At 45.9% G+C, this 24,337-nt stretch overlaps 1 protein-coding gene across 2 annotated transcripts in view; it reads right to left on the bottom strand.

Moving 5' to 3' along the window:
* Positions 1-24,337, bottom strand: part of LOC137536219 (pancreatic lipase-related protein 2-like) — a 63,732-nt gene that overhangs the window by 14,361 nt on the left and 25,034 nt on the right. For both annotated transcript variants that reach the window (XM_068258329.1, XM_068258330.1), the window contains exons 5-7: positions 19,939-20,047; positions 4,595-4,711; positions 109-246 (exon numbers count right to left, since the gene is read on the bottom strand). In XM_068258329.1, coding sequence (XP_068114430.1) covers positions 109-246; positions 4,595-4,711; positions 19,939-20,047 — 364 coding nt within the window. The remainder of the gene's footprint in view (positions 1-108; positions 247-4,594; positions 4,712-19,938; positions 20,048-24,337) is intronic.

The following is a 24,337-nucleotide window of genomic DNA, read 5'->3' as shown; positions in this document are numbered from 1 at the left end:
AAGCCCGGAAGCACCCTTGCAATGGATTAGGCGCCTGTCAGATGAAGTAAAGAGGCTTTTGTTACTTGCCTGGACTTAGTAAGACGTGCTCAGGATTTACAGCATTACCTGCCATTAAATCATCCATAATGTCATCAAGCTTTCCTGGCCTAACAGAGATCTCATCACAGCCAGGCTGTAGTTTGCCACCATTTGGGAAGAAGTCTGCATTGCCAACGGGATGATCTACACCAAAACCACCAAAACCTGGAAGAGAAATACGGGAAATGGCGTGTGTTAACCACTTTGTGGAATTTGAGGCAGTATATTTGCGACCCCGTGGGAGAACTGTTCCCATTCCAGGGGCATCGAAATTTGCCTCCTGCTGCGATTTCCACCATGAAAGCTCCAACGCGTTCTCGTGGCTGCTCATTGGTTCACAGATCAGTGAACGGGATTACTGTGATCAATGACCGCTGACACCAATGAGATACACGCATTACTTCCTGTTAGTTTACTTAACAGTAAGTTCAGAAACAATAAGTGGGGGGACATCTAGTGGCCCAAATAGTAAAATTACACCTACATACATTTTTTTAAATAAAATACATACATCTACCATAAAATTAACCCCTTACCTCCACCACTCTCCCATAGTTACCAAATAAAACATGTGTATATATTAGTATATTACAAAAAAATGACATTTAAAAAAAAATACATAAATAGAGACCTTAGGAACGGAACTTTTTAAATAGGTTTGCCATGGGGGTATATTAGTATTATTTTTGCAAGTAACAGCCTTCAATTAATGACAGAAGCAAAATGGAAAAAATGTATTTCCAAATAAAATACACCGTACATTGTACTTGGGACATATTTTAAATGTTGTAATAACAGGAACAAATGGGCAAATAAAATGTGTGGGTTTTATGCACAGTAACACTTTTTATTTTAAAAATATAATGGCCAAAACTGAGAAATAGCACATTTGCTTCCATTATTTTCTTTATATTCCAGTTAAAATACATTAACAATAAAATAATTCTTAGCGAAACGCACCCAAAGAAAGCCTAATTGGTGGTGAAAAAAACAAGATATCGATCATTTTGTTGTGATAAGTAGTGATAAAGTGAAGCAAAAAAAAAAAGGGTGCTAGCAGCTAGTGGACGAAAAGGGTGCTGCCATAGACTCTAATGCAGTTATCGTTAACCTCCCTGGTGGTACGCGGTGTTAGAGGCTGCGTCTGCGGGAGGATTTTTTTAAATAAAAGTTTCGCTATATGCCTAAGCTAGCACTTCGCTAGCTAACTATGTCCCCCAAGCCCCCAAGCAACCAACTAAACCCCCCGATCGCCGCCGGTAATATTTACCCCTCCGCGGTCCCGTGAGAGCTGCAGCTTCACGATCCAGCTTCACTGTCGCCATGGCGACAATCGGACATGACATCATGCGCAGTCCCAATCCTCCCCATAGTGAAGCCTGGAGCTGATTGGGAGGCTGCGCCATCGCGGGATCCCTTGGGGGTACGTCTTATGGCGGTGATTGGGGGCGATCGGTGGGGACCGGAGGCACTTGGGGGACATAATTAGCTAGCAAAAATGCTAGCTGAAGACTATTGCACAACTTTTATTTTAAAAAAATCCTCCCCGGGCCATGCGATCCCCTGCGGCGACTAGCCCGACACTGTGTCGGGCTTACCGCCTGGGAGGTTAATACGTCAAAAAAACTGAAAAAAGGGAGCCTGATAAATATCATTAACAACATTACAACATTAAAGTTTTTGAAGTATGTTATCATTTTTGAAGCTTGCAACATTATAGTTTTTGTCATATTATTTCGTTTGTAAGTACAGATTTACCGTTATCAAAGATATTATTGTTTCTATGTGTAAAAGGGTGTTTCTGCAGGGGGAGTGGTTAGGGTTAGGCACCACCAGGGAGGATTGGATAGGGTTAGGCAACACCAAGGGGCGGTTAGGGTTAGGCAACACTGGGGGGAGGAGTGGTTAGGGTTAGGCACTCCCAGGGGAGGTTTCTGTGTGAGAGTAGGGTTGGGTTAAACTGTATTGTTGAATTACATTATGATTTTTAACGTTAATATATTTTCGTTATCAACTCCCGTCTGTTTTACAGCCGTATTATTCGTTAACCAATTTTGTTAACAATGTTTATCATTATTGAGATTTCGTTATCCATTTTATTATCTTCTACTTCAGACCCTACTGAAGCCATATAGATCAACAGGGCTGCCAGGAAATTAGTATTGTTTGAAAGGAAACAAATATGGCAGCCTCCATATCACTCCCACCTCGGGTTCACTTTAACCAGTACACTATCCAGCCACAGCTCCTTCATTAATGTATACAGTGCCGTAACTATACTACATGGAGCCCCCCAGCAAAACATTCCTGTAAAATAGGATAAACAACGCTTGTAATAAGATGCATGGGTAGTGACCTAACCCCTACCAAAACCTTTTTTGGTTCAGGTGATTTTTTTAGGGGAAAGGGGGGGGGGGGGGGGAAATCGGACTGATTGACACACTTCTGTTTGTTTTCTTCTTCTCTTTTGTTTTTTTATTTTTTCTTCATTTTTCTCTTTATCTCTGTTTGATGCTCTTGCTCTGCTTAGCAAAAAAAAAATAAAAAAAAGAAAAAAGGGGAAAGAAAGGAAAAAAGGGGAAAGAAAGGAAAAAAGGGAAAAGAAAAAAACTTTGATGGGCCACACCCAATGTTCGCATTCCCTTGCTTCCCCTTGGTGCCCTTCACTGCCTTGGGACCCATCTCAAAATGGACATAAAACAAGTGTGGCCATAATGATCTTCAAGTGTAACAAGTGTAGCCACAAAAACACCGTGGGCCTGATTCACAAAGCGGTGCTAACAGTTAGCACCCTGGTGAAAAGCCCTTTATCATGCCTAAACTCAGTTTAGGCATGATAAGTTTAGGTGTGATAAGTTTAGGTGTGATAAGTTTAGGCATGATAAGTTTAGGTGTGATAAGTTTAGGCATGATAAGTTTAAGCGCCAACTGCGTTAGCACCGCAGTGCACAGCTGATCAAAAGTTTTACGCTAGCAAAGTTTGGTGCACTTCGTATAAAGTTTAATGGCGCGGCTTTGCGTGCGGGACTTTGCAAGCGATCTAAACTTATCTAAACTTAGCATGCCTAAACTTAGCACACCTAAACTTATCATGCCTAAACTTATCACACCTAAACTGGCTTTTCACCAGAGTGGTGCAATGGTTATCATGCCTAAAGTCTCTAACTGGGTTAGCACCGCTTTGTGAATCGAGCCCCTGATCTGTATCGGAGGAAGGGAAGGTTAGTAGTTGGGGGCCCCCACAGCTCTGGGCCCCCCTCTGGTTACGTCCCTGAATGTATAGTATGCATACGTACCAATAATAGGAGCACAAACAATATGATAATTCTGCTGTTTGCAGCCCTTTGCATAACAGCTCTGGAACCTCGTTTATGCAAAGTTTTTCTTACATGCCTTTAATACAACAGGATTTCCAATGTTTTGAAAAAAGTGTCGTTTTTATTTAATTTTTTTAAAAAGGAAATGACACCCTGGGCCAGTTTGCACATTCTCAGTGACCTACAGGTGCTTTCTTACTCTCAGTCAATCTGTAACGCCCTTCAGGACAGAGAAATACAGAAGAGAGAGTGAATAACCCTTTAGGAAGAGTTTAAAAAAACTTCAGCCGTTATCTATGCAAAAGAGTTTCTCTGAGCTATGCGACCCACTGGGGAGAATACAGTCCTGTTTTCTGAAGCACTTAAACAGCCAAGAAACAGTGAGAGACAGCTTGAGATAAGGTTTTACTGCAGGAAAGTTTGAATTTTATATCTACTTTGTTTTATAGCTTAAAAGAAAGAGGGTGGTTTATAAACTACAAATATGATAGAATGATGCAATATTATAAAAAAAAAAAAAAGCTATATAACTGAAAGTAAAAATATGAGACTCTTTTCTTTGGTACTAATGTTCTATTCCTTATCCGTGCTACACATACATTTAATTATATAATACATTTTTTTCTTCAGCTTTAACTACTAAATCATCCTCAGATGTGAAAACAAAAAGTACTGTTTTTACATCGTCAGACCTTCCATGTATGGCCTATTGGGGCACATTCTTCCTTCCAGTGCTGCCCACCAAAAGCTGCCCCTAAGTGGAATATTCTTGGTTGGGGACATACTGCACCCTTAAAGGACAACTGAAGTGAGAGGAGGCTGCCATATTCATCTCCTTTTAAGCAATACCGGTTGCCTGGCTATCCTGCTGATCCTCTGCTTCTAATACGTTTAGCCAAAGACCCTGAACAAGCATGCAGCAGATCAGGTGTTTCTAACATTATTGTCAGATCTGACATGATTAGCTGCATGCTTGTTTCTGGTATTATTCAGACACTACTGCATAACTGCAGCCAAGTGGATCAGTAGGGCTGCCAGGCAACTAGTATTGTGTAAAAGTAAATAGATATGGCAGCCTCCATATTCCTTTCATTTCAGTTGTCCTTTAACTAGGTCCTTTATGCCCAAATGCAAGTCCCACACTTTAGGAAACACCTGTAAATCGTTTAGTATAATGATTAGATAGTGACACCTACCAAGAGGGCCAATGGATATTGCATTTGTGTGAATGACATCAACAAACAGCGCATCTGTTTTGTCCAGGCACACCTCTGGTGGGGTGCGGGAAAAGTACGGCCCAGCCGGATCCAAACCTGCAAAGACATTATGAAATTTTAAGGGTTAGAATTTAAAAAGATAGCATTAAAGTTAACCTAAATGGAATTTAAACTCATTAAAGGATTAATTGTATTGTAGTACTAATGATAAATAGACTGAAAATACAAATTTGAGACTTCAGGAAAGTTCAAAGAGCTACATTTCTGTGACTGATTTCTAAACAGCAGCCATGACACAAAATAAATAATTGGTGTTAGGACTTTACAGCCCTGGTTAGTTATCAGCAGTGTTTCTTCAGCAAAATCAAAGTGTTTTGGCTACTGTTTACTTTTTCATGACAGCCCAAGCTGCCTCATTTGCATAGATAACCGCACAGTTTATTATACTTATGGGCAGTATAAAATAGAAAGAGATCTAAGCAGTGATGAGCGAAAATGTCAAAATTCTTTTCAGCTTCATTTTACAAAAATAATGTTGAAATTCAACTTTCTAGCGAAAATGCCATCAAAAATAATTTTGTAATAAGTTTGTGATTTTTTTGCGCTAAATTTTTTTCGCATTTTCATGGTAAAAAAAAGAAAAAGAAAAGATTTTTAGCAACAGTTCTACAGGGGGTCGATCCCATCTTGCCTCTATTTTATCGGCCGATCGGTGCCTATGTCCACACCCAAATTTATCAGTGCACACTGTGCCCAAATTTACACGGCCCCTCACAGCAGCTCCAGTCACCTCACAACACAGATCTGAGGTAACAAACAACTGCTGTGAGAGAGGAACAATTAGAGAGTAGAGATAGCCCGAACTTCTGATATTCGGTTCGCGAACTTCCGCAAAAGGTTCGGTTCGCGCGAACTTTCGCGAACCGCAATAGACTTCAATGGGGAGGCGAACTTTGAAAACTAGAAAAAATTATGCTGGCCACAAAAGTGATGGAAAAGATGTTTCAAGGGGTCTAACACTTGGAGGGGGGGCATGGCGGAGTGGGATACACGCCCAAAGTCCCGGGAAAAAATCTGGATTTGACGCAAAGCAGCGTTTTAAGGGCAGAAATCACATTGAATGCTAAATTGCAGGCCTAAAGTGCTTTAAAACATCTTGCATGTGTATACATCAATCAGGTAGTGTAATTAGAGTACCGCTTCACATTGACACACCAAAATCACTGTCTAACACACTGTAAACAGCTGTTTACGTAGTGACGGCCGTGCTGGACTGGTGTGCACCATGGCGAGTTTGCTCTTCTTCACTCAGTGATGTCAGGTAATGCCTAACTGCCTTATCAACTTTCAATGGTTCTTTCTCTACCATTGTTAAAGCTTACATCTATTTTTTTAAATACTTGTTCTGCTTGCTGTTCAGTACCTGCAACGAGAAAATTATGGAGGGCAAGTCTGCCATTGCGAGTGACCACGGGTAATGGCCGGGGAATCCTGGTTCGATTCTGGTCTGGAGTTGGAGCCTAAGAAACGGCTACCACCACACACATCCAATGAAGGCAGCAGGCCTGGCATGCACGTCCCGAGGTAGTGACCAAAAATAACAATACAGGAGGACTTTCGAGGCCCTGCTGTATATGTGAAATGAATCAACTTTACATCCTTTAACGAGAATCTGTTATGGAGGGCAAGTCTGATGGTGCCTTCACTGCGACTCACCAGGTTGGTCACCTCCTCAAACGGCCGCATGAGCCTGCATGCATTTCGCATCAGTGTCCAGTTGTTGGGCCACAACATCCCCACCTCCCCAGATTGTGTCCTTCTACTGTAATTGTACAGGTATTGGGTGACGGCTTTCTCCTGTTCTAGCAGGCGAGAGAACATGACCAGGGTCGAATTCCTGTCGGGCTACTATCACATATCCAGTGTCTCACCGGCAAGTTATTTCTCCGCTGAGTGTCCGCAAAGCGTGCCACTGATCACAACATGTAGGTATATGCAGTGATGAGGTGGGTTCACTGAACACAACAGGTAGGCCATCGCTTCCTGCACTCGCGTAATCACATGATGCAGAAAGAGGTGCCAGGCCGTAGAGGAGAGTTGAGCAGTGACAGGAAGTCAGATATCAGTGGACTCTACGGTGGAGAGAGGTAAGATAACAGCATGTCTTCCAGCTGCGCTATAATCTGCATGGCTAACTATACTAGGGACAACTATTCCAGGCTACTTATACTGGGGGCAACTATTCCTGGCTACCTATACTGGGGGCAACTATTCCTGGCTATCTATACTAGGTGCAACTATTCCAGGCTACCTATACTAGGGGGAAACTATTCCTGGCTACCTACACTGGGGGCAACTATTCCAGACTACCTATACTGGGGGCAACTATTCCAGGTTACCCATACTGGGGGCAAATATGCCTGGTAATACCCACCATGGTGCGCTTAGCATGCTACCCTCACTCCTTTACTTTTTGGGGGGTGGGTTGTCATTTAATAACTAGCACCGGGTGTCAAATGCCCTAGGTACGCCTCTAACCGGAGTGGACAGCAGAGGAACGGATGGAACCGGGCAGACACCAAGCGAGCCCACGGCCTATAGGGGGCTGGAGGAAAACCCAGGTAAGTATAAATCCTTATGTTCTATTCGTCACAGGTTCTCTTAAAGTGACTCTGTAACAAAAATTACAACGTTTTTTCTACCATCCTACAAGTTCCTAAACGTATTCTAATGTGTTCTGGCTCACTGCAGCACTTTGTACTATTACAGTCTCTGTAATAAATCAATGTATCTTTCCCCTGTCAGACTTGTCGGCCTGTGTCTGGAAGGCTGCCAAGTTCTTCAGTGCTGGTCTGTTCCTCTATGCACACTCCAGTGTGTGTTTTATTTACATAAGCCAGCAGCTTCTCTGCTATCTTATCAGTAATAGAAGAGAGCTGGATAAAAATCCTCCTCTGTGAAAGTAGCTGGCTGACACATACTGAGGGATTACAAACACAGGCACAGGCAGAGCTTTCTGCAGGAAGCCTGTAATGTTCAGTGCATGAGAGAAGAAGGGGACAGAAGGTAAACACACAAATGATCTTTTGAGATTCAAAAGGAAAGCTGTATACAGCCTGCTTGTGTATGGATGTATTTTCTATGTGTGGACATATTGTACATCAATCTACTTCCTGTTTTGGTGGCCATTTTGTTTGTTTATAAACAAACTTTTTAAAACTGTTTTTGACTACTTTTAATGCGGCGGGGAGCGGCGAAATTGTGACAGAGGGTAATAGGAGATGTCCCCTAACACACTGGTATGTTTACTTTTGTGCGATTTTAACAATACAGATTCCCTTTAAGTTTTCAAATTCACATCTTGCTAAGTTATTGAATGGGGGTAGATCATTAGGGAAAGTAAATCATATGCTACACGCTTCATGATCTTAATTTAGATCTTAGTATTTTTATGCTACAAAATAATATACCATCAAAGTTTCACCACAACCTCTTTATGATCTGTGCTGAGCTGCAGTCAATATTCTACAACTGTCCCGACTCGACTCCCAACATACAAGAGTTTGGCACTGCTCTGAAATCTGACTAAATATCCAACCAGTCTCTGAAATGCCATATGGCATTACCAGTGTTGTAATCATGCCCACACTGTACATCGTAGCTGTGTAGGTGAGAAGTTACACCGTTTGCTTTCAAATATTTGGGTAAAAGGTATGTGTAACGATTGTGGAACTTTCTCCGTGATCAGCGCACAACACGTGCGCTGACACGGCGGAAATCTTCCACAAGCGTATATTTGCAGGCACCCAGCAAAAGGTGCTACACACCCGTAGAGGGAAAATTCCTGTCGGCAGATGGCGCTGGGGAGTGCAGAGGAACCAATCCTCTGTACCTCCACAAATGCCAGACAGGAATTGTACGAAGCGCAGAACGCAATCGCAAGAGAGGCGATTGCAAATGAGACAAGCAAAGGGACAGGTTGTATGTGTGTGCGCCAACCTAGTCGCCACCCCGCGACAGTGCACACACAACAGCAGATATGAAATAGGAACGCAATCGCGAGAGGTGCGATCGCCAGACGTGACACAAGGCTACAGCAAGGCGGAGCACGAGAGTAGCAAAGGCACAGCAAATAATACAATGAGGAGATATGGAAAATAACAAACGCTAGCTAACCGCGAACACCGCACTCATTCGCAACAGTGCACGCGGTTATGCGCGGTCTCCACGTGATAAGCACAATAGAGACAAGCACGCCTAACTAACCATTGACAGACAAACATGAAACAGAGGACGCAAACGCTTGCTTAACGGTCACCTCACCGAGCCTCCAGCAAGCGGTCGTAGCAGACAAGACAGACACACGAAAACAGGGACAAGCGAGAGATAGGATCCACAGCACTAGCAAAAGTGGCTAGCGCGACCCAGGTACAGAGTAGCAGAACAGAAGGATCCACAGCACTAGCGAAAAGTGGCTAGCGCGATCCCAGGAGACAGAACAGAAGGATCCCCAGCGCTAGCGAAAAGTGGCTAGCGCGATCCCAGGAGACAGAACAGAAGGATCCACAGCGCTAGCGAAAAGTGGCTAGTGCGATCCCAGGAGACAGAACAGAAGGATCCACAGCGCTAGCGAAAAGTGGCTAGCGCGATCCCAGGAGACAGAACAGGAGAGATAGCTGGTAGCAACCGCTGCACCAGCTATACTCCAAGAACAGAGATCAGAACCATTTCCTGTCGACCACCGCTGGGACAGGACAATAGCAACAGAACAAACAAACAGATAAACAATCCTAACTGCACTAGGGAAAACCTGCCTAGCGCAGATTCAGGAATTACTCTAAGCTGATCTTCAAACAGAGAGTAAGGCTGACACCCCACCAGGAGTGTTACATAGGACGAAATCCTTATGACCAGCGAAGCATTGTGGGAAAGACATAGTACTTATAGTACACGCCTCCAATGAATGTGGCCAGGCAATTTGCATGACAACGTATGCAAATTCCTCTGCGAGCACAAGCTGCAAAACTGACAGAAGCTCTTCTTTCCAGAGTCCTGCAGCATGCAACCCTACACAATGGTCAAAAAGCTGCCTGCCTGCACAGGCAGCTGAGCAGATCATCACAGTACCCCCCCCCCCCTCCAGGGTCGAATTTCAGATGACCCTCAAAAGTGCTATTAGCAACAGACTCAAACTGAAGACTCATGAAGGTCGGGACAGCCCGACAAGGTCCAATTCCAGAGTCAGTCCACCCGAAACCGACCTCATCGGAAGCAGAAGCCACCGAAACATGCCCATCAATACTACAAGTCTCAGTGTAACACCCATCAGGACTGTGGATACCAGAGAAGAAGCCACCGAAACCCTCCAGACAATACCCACCACCTTCCAAGGAGCGTCCGAAAATACCAAATCTGCCACAAAACCTGTTCGGAGTGTCCCTTACAACACAAAAGCCACCGTTGATCTTATCCAGAGTACCAAGCAAAATTTCTCCCGGAATCTCCTAGAACCTTTTGAAGCTCCACAGAGATCCCAAGAGGGCAGAACAATCACCAGGCTCACATGGAGAACTATCAAGAACCCCTATGGAACCAATGACAATTCCAGACTCAGAATTACGAGGACACCCATCAAGATCAAGACTTTCAGGGACCACTTCTGGGCATGCAAGCAGTCAGGCTAAATCAGAACATGTCTCCACCGGGGAAGCATCTGAGTATGCTGGTAACCGAGGCACACTTGGGCTTTCTGGGTCACAGAGCACATTGGGGTACACCAGCACAGGAGAAACCTCAGGACATGTTGGGGAACTGCCAACCTCAGAGTTCCGACACGAGGAAACCAAAACCAGGACCGAGCAGAGAATCATCACGAGCAATGGTCTCAAGCACTGGACTTTCAAAAGAAGACTCGGATTCAAATTCGGAAATTTCTGTGACTGCAATATCATCATTGACTACACATGACTGAAGCTCCACCAGAGCTGAAAAGGTAGCCAGCAAGGCAGCAATGCCTACTGAAGTGGGCAACACCTCAGAAGGACTTGGGGGGCAGGAGATGTCTCCTACAAGTTCTGCACCCTTTGGGAGGAACTCGGAGATCTCCAGGAGGTCAGACAGGACCTCAGGAACATCGTTTTTCAAGTTTCCTAAGAAGGATTCTGAATTATCCATGTTACAGGGCAAAGCTTGAACTTTATTTTGTGGACAGGGCAGATGTCCCAGGAATGGTTCCACCATAACCTGAGACTGGATCTCATCATCATGAGGGGAATGTACAGGTATATTTACTGGAACACACACTGACTCCCTAACTTCATTCTCACTGTACCCAGAATTCTGTGTGGCAGTCAAACTAGCTTGTAACTCCAAAACTGCAGAAAAACAGGTGAGTATAGTGGCAATACCTAGACGAGCCTCTAGGGACACTGCAGAGGATTCTAAGCAAGGCCACATTGACTCATCCAGGGTACAGGGTGCAGAATCAGCACTTCCCTCAGAGCAAGAAAGGGGCTCACCAACGTCAGTGTGAAAGGAAAACATGTTTTCATTCATGGTACAGGGCAGGTTCAGAGAAAACATCTCTGAACAAGGCAAAGAAGGTTCAGCATCAGATTCGCAAAACCGAAGCGCTGTCTCACTCTTAGATTCGGCTAACAATGTCGAATCCGAGGAGTCAGAACGCAAAACCTGCGAATCAAAAATCACTTTAGGTTGTGAAACTGACGCTTCCATAGCGCAAACCTCCGCGATCTGCGGAGCAGACTGTAAGGTGTTCAGGACAGAAACACTGGAGCAACTGTCACCAGGCAACGGGCCCTTACAGGTGTGAACAGGGTGAGACAGAGACTCATTAGCAGAAGAAATAGCGACATCAAGAGGATAAACTTTATTAGGCATATTAATTTTACTTTTGACGCTGCATAGTCGAGAAATTTTCCCCATAGCAGGGTCACAGACAGAAGATCTCAAAGATCTGTTTCTAAATGAAGAAGGATCCCACACATCCTTGAGGAAACCGGCAGACTCATGCCGATCACAATCTGCAGGAACATCCGAGAAACAGGCATCAGATCGCACAGATTCAGACTGCACACTGTCAGGAGCGAATACTTCAGGATTCGCACAGGAATCAACCACAGCGGCACACTCATTAATTTCAGATTGCGCAAAGTCAAGACTCTCATGCTTTACCCCAGAAAGGCAGGAACAATCACCCGACAACAATGTCTCTTTATTGGAATCAATTGGTTGGTGTGTGTGCAACTCATCCAAAATCGTTTGCCATACATAGATCACCAGATCCACATCATCCTTGTCACATTCATCGGAATCAATCAGAAGGTACATAGAATCGAGACAAGCATTCAAGACATCTTCGCTTTTTGCGATGTAAAAATCGCAAAAGGCTTTCCAATCAAAATCGAATTCCTCCAATAAGGCCCCAACATCCCATGAGGCAAATGGAGGTTCAAACAAGCCAGTATCTAGATAATCTCCATATGGGTGGAGTTCAGGAACAAGAACAGATCTTTTAACTGCTTTAATATAGTGTGCGATCCTACCTATAGCAGGATCCACATAAGCTCTGGATTGAGACAAAAAACCAGGAGACAGATCAACATCATTGTTATACTGAATGGTTTTGCACATTTCAGACTTGACAGAAATAACCTCTTTATTTGTGGTTGCTATGGGCAACGGATCTTTCCACTGGGAAGCCTTCCTAGATCTTTTACATTTAGACTTAGAGGCTTTGGATGGCTGCTTTTTAAAACCTGAAGTGGCAACTGACACATTGAACTGATTGTCATACTGAAAGGTTTTGCATGGAAGGGAAAGATCTGCTGACTTATCAGCAGCTACACAATCAATCAGAGCAGGTGGTAAGCCAGGCAGTTTAAACCAGTGAGAGAATATCACTGCAAGAAACTGATACAGATTATCACTCCAAGAATTGGTTTTTACCACATCATATGCCCAGGTGAACAAATCGTTTTTTAAGAGCACATAGGCAAACAGAAGAGCCGACGTGGATGGATCAGAAATCTAAAAGGTGGGATTCAGACAAAACCTCACACATTCAGAAAGAAATTCCGCCTTGGTCTCTGAATTAAGCCTTTTAAAGCTCTTAAAGACACAGGACCCAAACTCGACAAAATCGTACAAATCGGAGTTTCCGTCTACACTGGGGTTTTAGGTTGGGCTGGTCATACTGTAACGATTGTGGAAATTTCTCCGTGATCAGCGCACAACACGTGCGCTGACACGGCGGAAATCCTCCACAAGCGTATATTTGCAGGCACCCAGCAAAAGGTGCTACGCACCCGTAGAGGGAAAATTCCTGTCGGCAGATGGCGCTGGGGAGTGCAGAGGAACCAATCCTCTGTACCTCCACAAATGCCAGACAGGAATTGTATGAAGCGCAGAACGCAATCGCAAGAGAGGCGATTGCAAATGAGACAAGCAAAGGGACAGGTTGTATGTGTGTGCGCCAACCTAGTCGCCACCCCGCGACAGTGCACACACAACAGCAGATATGAAATAGGAACGCGATCGCGAGAGGTGTGATCGCCAGACGTGACACAAGGCTACAGCAAGGCGGAGCACGAGAGTAGCAAAGGCACAGCAAATAATACAATGAGGAGATATGGAAAATAACAAACGCTAGCTAACCGCGAACACTGCACTCATTCGCAACAGTGCACGCGGTTATGCGCGGTCTCCACGTGATAAGCACAATAGAGACAAGCACGCCTAACTAACCATCGACAGACAAACATGAAACAGAGGACGCAAACGCTTGCTTAACGGTTACCTCACCGAGCCTCCAGCAAGTGGTCGTAGCAGACAAGACAGACACACAAAAACAGGGACAAGCGAGAGATAAGATCCACAGCACTAGCGAAAGTGGCTAGCGTGACCCAGGTACGGAGTAGCAGAACAGAAGGATCCACAGCACTAGCGAAAAGTGGCTAGCGCGATCCCAGGAGACAGAACAGAAGGATCCCCAGCGCTAGCGAAAAGTGGCTAGCGCGATCCCAGGAGACAGAACAGAAGGATCCACAGCGCTAGCGAAAAGTGGCTAGCGCGATCCCAGGAGACAGAACAGAAGGATCCACAGCGCTAGCGAAAAGTGGCTAGCGCGATCCCAGGAGACAGAACAGAAGAGATAGCTGGTAGCAACCGCTGCACCAGCTATACTCCAAGAACAGAGATCAGAACCATTTCCTGTCGACCACCGCTGGGACAGGACAATAGCAACAGAACAAACAAACAGATAAACAATCCTAACTGCACTAGGGAAAACCTGCCTAGCGCAGATTCAGGAATTACTCTAAGCTGATCTTCAAACAGAGAGTAAGGCTGACACCCCACCAAGAGTGTTACATAGGACAAAATCCTTATGACCAGCGAAGCATTGTGGGAAAGACATAGTACTTATAGTACACGCCTCCAATGAATGTGGCCAGGCAATTTGCATGACAACGTATGCAAATTCCTCTGCGAGCACAAGCTGCAAAACTGACAGAAGCTCTTCTTTCCAGAGTCCTGCAGCATGCAACCCTACACAATGGTCAAAAAGCTGCCTGCCTGCACAGGCAGCTGAGAAAATCATCACAGTATGCCTTTGCTTCACCCCCATTCCTCCTGCCACACACCTGACACATTTCCAGTCAGGCATTCCATGACAAATTACAGATTATCCAGCCAGCTCATGGTGAACCAGAACTCCTAGGAGTGTGTAAGGGGCTCAGGGATGAGCTCCGGGTCAAATTCGGATTAAATCCAAATGAGTTCCATTTGGATTTCATCCTCTAATTAGGGCAGCTGAGTGGGTGTGTGCGGGGGGTTAAACTTACCCAGCACTACTTCTTCTTTAACCCATCCCACGGCGCATCCCACGCTGCAGTCATGTGACTACAAACACTTCCTCCTTCCGGGTTGAAGAAGAAAGCATAGTAGTCACGTGACGCGGCTTGGGACGCGCTGTGGGATGGGTTAAAGATGAAGGCTGCTGGGTAAGTTTAACCCCTGCACACACCCACTCAGCTGCACTAATTAGAGTATAAAATCCGAATGGAACTCATTCGGATTTCATCCAAATTTGATCCGGAGCTCAGCCCTTGCTACAATGGACCAAAAAACCCTCTTACTGAAATGCTATGCAAAACAGAAGTTTGCCTTCTTAAAACAGAAGGTATTTGCAATTACTCAGGTGGGAGTGAGCATATGATGTCTCCCACGATGCATCACTTCTGAATATGCAAACTGTCTGTAACATCTGCAAATATAGCGGCTGCGGACACGCAGGGTATATCCGCAGCCGCCTTTGTTCCCTGTCCTCAGGCTTTATCCGTTCCGCCGGCATCTAGCTCGCCGGGAACGGTGCTGTCTCTTGTTTATAGGGTCGCTGTCTCGCGCGGGCACGCGCGGAGACAGGACCTTTATGCTGGAGGAAGGCGCGTCAGCTGACCTGCCGGTCGGCTGACGTCAGAGGTGACTCACGCCGCTCGGATTGGCTGATTGGTGAGGGGCGCGGCTGTGGGCTCTCCTCTGCTTCTTAAGCCTTCACTGATCATTCGCAACTAGTCTGCTGTTGCGAATACACTCGTGTTAGTGCTCAGACCTTAGACTAGTATCCGGTGTGCTTTGATCTGGGAGGAAACCAGGGATTTCACACAAGACTAGGACTATTGTTATATTGTATTACTGATTACCTGTGTATGATTCTGGCTATACTCTGACCTTGCTATTGCTTATCGATTCTGTACTTCTGCCTATCTGACCTTAGTTGCTGAACCTCTGCCTGATAACTCACTATTCTTCTGCCTCACGTTTCTTTACTGTATTTGCCTCTCAGTTGCCAAACCTTGCCTGTCTGACCTCTCGACTCACCAGTGGGCCCTTGCCACTGGTGAGGTGCTCTTTTGACTAAATACCCACCAGCTCCTCTGGTGAGGTTTACTTTAAGTTATACAGCTCCTGTGAATGATAGTACCTTACCAGCTCCTCTGGTGAGATCTATTATTTATCTACTGTTGCACCAAACACTTTACACCTCTGTTTCTCAGCCTTCTATACTTGTATTATTGGTGATACTGCAGATCACTATATAATTGAGTATAGAGTCTGTATTATTGGTGATTCTGCAGATCACACAATAATCAGACGTCTGCGTGCTACACCAATCGTTACACTGTCCCTTTACTGTCCTTGACAGATAAACACACCTCCAGGGCCGCTGGAATGCAATGGTGTGCTAGTGGGCTGAGTTTACATGTAGCGACACCCTTTCTCAATTTCATGTTCTAATGTTTATGCAGCCTTCTGTATGCTGTCCATCACACAAAAATCCTATTTGCTTGCTTTTTGGGCCATATCCTGTTATTGTTTCTCCGGAGTTTTCTCCAAGTAGATATATTATCAAGCCATATCAAGAATTCCCCATGAAGAGATGGACTAGTCCCAAACCTGTCGCTTCTGTCAAATTTCTACTACCGACTGTAAGTGACACCAGCATATGAGAAAAGTAATTTAGGGCCCATTTTACTGTGGAAAAAACATACTTCTTATTTGCAGAGATGGCCCGAACCTCCGATTTTAGGTTTGCAAACCGCGAAAGTTTGGTTCACACGAACTTTCACGAACAGCCATAGACTTCAATGGGGCGGCGAACTTGAAAAATTATGCTGGCCAGAAAAGTGATGGAAAAGATGTTTTAAGGGGTCTAACACCTGGAGAGAGTCATGGTTGAGTGGGATAGATGTCAAAAGTCCCAGAAATAAATTTTGTTTTGACGCAAAGCAGTGTTTTAAGGGCAGAAATCACATTAATTGCTAAATTGCAGGCCTAAACTTCCTCCCTCCTCTCATGTCTTGTCTTGTCTTCCAGGGATTTGTAGGATGTCAAAAGCCAGCTTACATACATTGGCCGGGAATCGAACCCAGGTTAACTGCTTTGAAGGCAGCTATGCTAACCACTTTACCACCAACACTACATGCTGAAGCCAGCCTAGCATGTACCATTGTGATATACCCAAGAGAAAACTGAGCTTGCTTAGGGATTTGTAGGATGTGAAAAGCCAGCTTACATACATTGGTCAGGAATCAAACCCAGGTCAACTGCTTTGAAGGCAGCTATGCTCACCACTATACCACCAACACTACATGCTGAAGCCAGCCTAGCATGTACCATTGTGATATACCCAAGAGAAAAAGTAGCTTGCTTAGGAATTTGTAGGATGTCAAAAGCAACCTCATATACATTGGCCAGGAATCGAACCCAGGTCAACTGCTTGGAAGGCAGCTATGCTCACCACTGTACCACTAACGCTACATGCTGAAGCCAGCCTAGCATGTACCATTGTGATATACCCAAGAGAAAAATGAGCTTGCTTAGGGATTTGTAGGATGTCAAAAGCCAGCTCACATACATTGGCCAGGAATCAAACCCAGGTCAGCTGCTTGGAAGGTAGCTATGCTCACCACTATACCACTAACACTAGATGCTGAAACTTCTTGGAGCAGACTTACTTCCTCCCTCCAAAAGACACACATACATCTCCATAAAATAATACAACAGCAACTGCATGCACAGTCTCTGTGGCACAATTGGTTAGCGCATTCAGCTGTTAACCGAAAGGTTGGTGGTTCAAGCCCACCCAGGGACAGCCTTGCCTTTTGTATTCAACAGTTGTCCAAAGAGAACCCCAGATAGCCATGTAGAATCATCTCTTTCTCTCTCTGGGCTTGAACCAGCAACCTTTCTGGGAGGAGGAGGAGGAGGAGGAGGAGGAGATTAGCTCTCAAAAAAGCTGTTGTGGGGTGCTATTTTAGGAATAACAAGCAGCCAGGAGCAAGCTAACAAGCTTACAAGAGCCTAACTAATCTTTCCCTATGAGAGTCTGCCAGCAGCTTTCCCTTCACTAATTACTACAGAGACACGAACGACTATAATGGCCGGCGCTGCCTGCCTTTTATAAGGGGTGGGGTGGCTGCAGGAGATAGTGTAGCCTGATTGGCACAACGGTCCTGCTGACTGTGAAGTAGAGGGTCAAAGTTGACCCTAATGGTGTACTATGGGGGTGAACCGAAAGTTTGCGTTCGCATGCGATCGCGAACCACCCCAAGTTCACCTGGAACCGTTCACCGGCGAACCGTTCGGGCCATCTCTACTTATTTGTTTGTTTGCACACATTTTAAATTTTAAAATGTTTCGCCCTAGTGCCCCTTTAATGGGAACCTAAACTGAGAGGGATATGGATGTTTCCTTTTAAACAATACCAGTTGCCTGGCAGTCCTGCTGATCTCTTTAGCTGCAGTAGTGACTGAATCGCAGACCTGAAACAAGCATGCAGCTAATCCAGTCTGACTTCAGTCAGAGCATCTGATCTGCACGCTTGTTCAGGGGCTGTGGCTGAAAGTATTAGGCCCCGTTTACACTTAATCAGTTGGTATGCGTTAGTGTGCATTAGTACGCGTTAGTATGCGTTTTTTCCATAGCAGTGCATTGGGAAGAAGTTTTCATTAAAAACGCGTTAAGTGTGAAAGGTGCCATTGGAAAACATGGGACTTACTTTGAAAATCAGTTTTCTTTCAGTTATAACTGAGAGCAACTTAAGTGTAAAAGGGGCCTAAGAGGCACAGGATCAGCAGGAGAGTCAGGCAACTGGTATTATTTTAATAGGAAAAATTTCCTATGCTGCTATTGCGGCCTTCCTTGCCGCAATAGCAGCATAGGGGGCGATATTGTGGCTGGGTACGCGAAGAACCACTCACGTACCCAGCCAAAAGAAACCGGAAGTAGCCGCCGGCGGGGACAGGAGGATCGGAGGGACACGGCAAGGGCACCGATCAGCTGCAGGGGGCTGAGGGAAGCCCCAGGTGAGTAAAACTTTTTTTTTTTTTTTTGGCTCAAGGTTCACTTTAAGTAGCTTGAGGTGCCTTCAAGTATTAAGTAGCTAGAGATGCCCCGGCTGAAGGGAGATCTCTTCAGTGGAATGCAGAGAGCTGGGTGAGTAACCTCTCATTTACACTCCGTTCAAGACTCTGTATAGGGAAGGAGGAAGGGAGGGACTCAGGGAGGGGAGTGAGCCCAAGCACCCCCTCCTCTTTAAATCCCCATAAAAAACCCTTTGACTGTAAAAATAAGATCCACCTTTGGCCATGATAAGCCCGCCCCTTCCCATGGGAATCCCCACCCACACCAGCAGGAAGCTCCTCCCCATCTGGGACCCTTTGGAGTAAAGACTTGCTATACAGGAATCCTGTGTGTAACCATCCCCACAGCTGTGTGGGAGCAGTGACCTGTCCCTCCTCCAGCATCCACAGTGACCTCTCCTTCAACCTTGCACCCCAGGGACCTCTCCTTCCACCTTAGGACCCATACTGACCTCTCCCTCCCCAGCATTAGCATTGCAGTGATCCTGCCTCCTCCAGCACCCATACTGACCCCTCCCTCCCCCAGCACCTACATTGACTTTTCTCTCCACAGCAGCACCCTTCCTGTCCCCAGCAGCACCCATAGTGACCTCCTCCAGCACCTAAACTGACCTCTCCCTCCCCCAGCACCCCCTTACTTCCCCGTCCTGCAGCACCCACACTGACCTCTACTTCTCCCAACATCCACCCCTTCCCCCCATAGCTGACACCCAGTACTCACGCTCACATGACACCGAGTACCTGCACCCAGGCCTGACATTGAACCCAGTACCCACACCTGCACCCAGGCCTCCACATGGCCCCCACTATCTGTACCAAGCACCCACTTAACCAGTACCCACACCCAAAGTATCTGCATTCAAAATCCATGTGATGCCCAAAGCCCACCCATAGCCAGTACCCAGTACAGGCATGGCACCAAGTATTCACACCCATGGCACACCCAGTACCTGCACCCAGCACCCACATGACATCCAATACATGCACCCAGATCTCAAATGGCACTAAGTACTTGCAATCAACACCACAACGTCTGCATTCAGCACCCACATGACAACCAGTACCCCCTAGCCAGAAATGGGGCGGGGGTGCGTTGTGAGGCCAATTTTTTAATTTGAGCACCCCCCACTTAAGGACCCTATGCACGGCCCTGATTACAGGAGCAGAGGGGAGACAATTCTGGGAGAATTCGTGAGCTGATTACAAGAGCAGGGGGCTGAGGATTCCAGAAGAGGTTGTAAGCTGATTCCAGGAAAATAGAGTTTTGTTTTTGATTGACACTTAGCAGTGATTTTACTGTAGCAAGCAAATTCAAACCACGTCAATACACTGAAAACAGTTGGTCTTCCATCCCTATGTCGACATCTCTGTGGCACCCACCTGTGATTCTTTCAATTCCCCTCTGTCTTCCTCCAGCCTCTGCAGCAACATGCGCTCCCATACTGTGGCCAATCAGATGGACATCCAACAAGGAGAAATTGTAATTGTCCTTTAAAAGACAGAGTTTACAATTAAAGTGGACGTGTGCATGAAAAAAGGGCATGCAGAAAAAAGGGTGCAGCTAGATAACAAATTGGCGCAACAAAATCTCAGGTGAACATCTTTGATGAAATTGGTTAACAATAAATACTGTTTTAAAACAGACATGACATTAATCACTTGCCGACCGCGCACTCATAACGCGCGTCGGCAAAGTGGCAGCTGCAGGACCAGCGACGCATATCTGCGTCGCCGGCTGCAGGCTAATTAATCAGGAAGCAGCCGTTTGCGCGAGCGGCTGCTTCCTGTCAATTCACGGCGGGGGGCTCTGTGAATAGCCTGCAGGACGCCGATCGCGGCTCGCAGGCTAAATGTAAACACAAGCGGAAATAATCGGTTGGGGATCGCTGTAACATGACAGGCAGGAGCCTGTTAGAGGCTGCACAGGACAGATCTGTTCCTGTGCAGCCTCCGATCTCCGGGGAAGGGAGGGAGGAGAGGGAGAGGGGGAATCCTGCGGTGGAGGGGGATTTGAGGTGCACCCCCCCCCCGCCATCCACACGCAGGCAGGAGCGATCAGACCCCCCCAGCACATCATCCCCCTAGTGGGGAAAAAAGGGGGAGATCTGGTCGCTCTGCCTGGTGTTTGATCTGTGCTGGGGGCTGTAGAGCCCACCCAGCACAGATCAGCGAAAACAGTGCTGGTCCTTAAGGGGGGGGGGGGGGGGGTAAAGGCTGGATCATCAAGTGATTAAAATGAAAAGATATTTATTTTAAAAACCGTTACATTTTTCAAGAATATAGCTTAACCTTACCCTACTCTCACACACAGGGGGTGCCTAACCCTAACCACCCCTTTTGGTGGTACCTAACCCTAACCAAACCCCCGGCGGTGCCTAACCCTAACCACCTCCTGGTGGTACCTAATCCTAACCACCCCCCGATGGTGCCTAACCCTAACCACCCCCTGGTGGTACCTAATCCTAACCACCCCCCTGGTGGTGCCTAACCCTAACCACCTCCCTGGTAATGCCTAATCCTAACCACCTCCCTGGTAATGCCTAATCCTAACCACCCCCTGGTGGTGCCTAACCACCTCCCCTGGTGGATCCTAACCCTAACCACCCCCTGGTAATGTATATATAAAATAAGGTGAAGTGCTCAACATCACATACACATGCACTAATGCACAGAAAATACATTAAAATTAACAGTGAAAAATTGGCCCTCCTGGAATTAAGGCCTGATTGTAGGCCAGAAATATCAAACACAGATGCACAGCACTATTGCAATACTAATGCACAGCATTAAACATTAATAATCCTCCTGTAGAAGGAAAAAAGTATAGATCCACATACTGTACACAGCAATAGATACTGGTAGTACTCCTGTGGGAAATGTAAACAGTATCCTATCGTGAATTACAAAGTCCATAAGCACCATATACTCCAAAGCAGTCCACTTATTCCTTACAGCCACAATGACCTTCCCATTCAATATGAGACTTAGCTGAAATACTCTTCCCAGCAGAAATAGCTGATTAATTCACAGATCAGCAAATAAGGCATATCTGAATTGCAGCTCCTTGTATTCAGGTCCCCTTCTTCCTAAGTGGCACTCAGAAACACAGGAATAACATAGCGTAATCCAGTTTAAACTCATCAGCCCATCCACCACTCATGCTCCATGTGTGAATCGCACAGGTGTCCTCACCTCAGTGACAAATGAAACAGAATGCTCGCTCACCAACAGAATGCTCGCTCACCAACTATAATGGCTGATCCTGTGCTGACCAGCTGTGATCGCTTTTTCATACACTTTGATGAACAGAGCAGGACCTTAAAACTCAAGAGACATAGCTAACATAGCGTAACTCCGTTTTAATAGTTTAAAACCAACATAATAGTGCACTCACAATGTATCAGAATCAATGCGCATATAAAATCAGGACGTCCTCACCGCCACCTTCCTCCTTTAGCATCTCCACACACCGTGCCTGAGGCCCCGCCCTACCGGTTTCGTCATACGACTCATCAGGGGCATGCCATTGGTCGGGTGTGGTGACGCTATATCCCGGCTCTATGCAAATTATTTCCTGAAGGGCGCCGGTGTTCTCGCGGCTGTTCATCACATCTCACCAGCGGGCTCTGGCATCATGGCATCTTATTGCAGACATCTTTTAAGTATTACATATTCCTGCCGCTCTGTACAGGTACCCATCCACCCAGACTAGCAGCAGCCCACATAACTTGATCATGTGGCCTACATAAACCACATGCTTGACTGCCATTAATCATTTGCCAGACCCAGAGGTGAGATCAATAAAATCAAAATATAAATACAGTATCGAAAAATAGAATATATATATATATATAAAAAATATTTCCATATAACAATAACTTGATTAACCTATATATGGTGGTATGGGTGTACTCATCTCTGTAGGGCATACAATAGAAACTATCCGCCACTCACATTACCCATATATCTTGCCTCCTGTAATTCATAATCAATATTGCACTTGGCCCAACCAGTCTATTACCCCTCTTTGATATATCGACAACCATAGCAATAGGAACATTATTATTCCAAAGGTGAAAAACGTGCCCCATCTCATCCATGCTAACTTTTAAATTACCATTTACTAATTCATAGTGATAAATACTGTATTTAATAATATATACGCTTAAACCCTCTAATTAGTATTCATATTACTACTAGGGCTCATGTGTCGCCTCAAGAACCAAATGCATATAAATACATATTTAATACTAGATGGCCCTATCTGGCCCTACAGCCCTGACCTAGAGCACTACCCCTCTACGTGATCAATCCCATATCCAACTGCACAAACATTCTCCCTTTACTCATCCCTATATGTGATAATATGATCTAACTACCCCACATCTATCTAATTGGCTACAATGACCTGACAGGACACTACACTTATGCTGTCATTACCCTATCCTCCTTCCTAATCATAAGCTATGAAGTAATTTAAATCTAGTTCTACCCCTGGCAATGCCTAACCACCCCCCCTGGTGGTGCCTAACCCTAACCAATCCCACTGGTGGTACCTAACTCAAACCACCGCCCCTGGTGGTGCCTAGCCCTAACCCCCCCCCCCCCCCCGATGGTGCCTAACCCTAACCACCCCCCTGGTGGTGCCTAACCCTAACCACTTCTCCTGCATAAACACCCTTACACACATAGAAACGATAATATATTTGAGAACGTATAATCTGTACATACAAAGAAAATAATATGACAAACACGATGACGTTGCAAATTTCTAAAAGATGACATATTTCAAAAACATGTTCTAATGTTGAAAATGATATTTATCCCACGCCTTTTTCTCTGCTTTGGGTGCCGTATTAGTGATAATTGCATTAGTGTCTATGGCGGCGCCCAAATGGTCCACCAGACGCTGGCTCCCTTTTTTCCTGCTACCAAGGGAACCTGAACTCTTGCACAGGACATTCATAATAAAAAAATAGAGAGAAATGCACCCTGTGTGTTTTTACAGAGAAGAGTCTGTCTAACTCCCCCTCATCTGTCAGTAATCACAAGTGTAAATTCATCTCTCAGCTGTGTCAGCACGGGAATTCGGCAGTCCTCGGCAGACATAGCTAATAGGTAAACACAGGATGTCAACCCTTTGTCTGCTTCCATGAATGCAGGAAGTAGACACACTGCAGATTTATTGGAGGATTTGTATCAGCTGTAACAAAGAAATGTTTCCCCTTAAAGGAGTTATCCGGGCATTCTAAAGAAAATAAAGGCTACTTACCGGGGGCTTCCTCCAGCCCCAAGCTCCCAGGACCTCCCTCGCCGCACCTCTGCGTGCAGCAGTTCGCCGTAGCTCCGTCCCGGTCCCCGGCGATGACGTCAGAGCGACCTCCAGGTCGCTCTGTACTGCGCCTGCGCGAGCGGCGCTGTCAATCACCGCCACGTGGGCCGGAGCGGACTGCGCAGGAGGGCAGGAGGCAGCCTGTATAATACACTTTGTATGCTGCGATCCGGGTGCTAGTAACCCGCCGGCAGTTCCGAACGGCCGGCGGGTTACAGCGCGAGGTGGGTGGAGCCAGTCCCCGGCGGCCGATCGCGTCACGAATGACGCGATCGCGCCGCCCATGCCCGTAAAAGGACCGCCGCCATTTGTCAATACGGCGGTCCTTGCGGGGTCCACTTCCCGGCCGCCAATTGTCTATACGGCGGTCGGGAAATGGTTAAAGGTAAATATGCTGTTGCTTATCTTTTAGAGCAGAGAGGAAGTTCAAAGTTCAGATCCATTATA

The sequence above is a fragment of the Hyperolius riggenbachi genome, chromosome 10 (assembly GCF_040937935.1).
Source record: "Hyperolius riggenbachi isolate aHypRig1 chromosome 10, aHypRig1.pri, whole genome shotgun sequence".
Classification (NCBI taxonomy): domain Eukaryota; kingdom Metazoa; phylum Chordata; class Amphibia; order Anura; family Hyperoliidae; genus Hyperolius; species Hyperolius riggenbachi.
The sequence above is the reverse complement of the archived record's forward strand: the minus strand, read 5'-3'. Positions and strand labels throughout refer to the sequence as shown.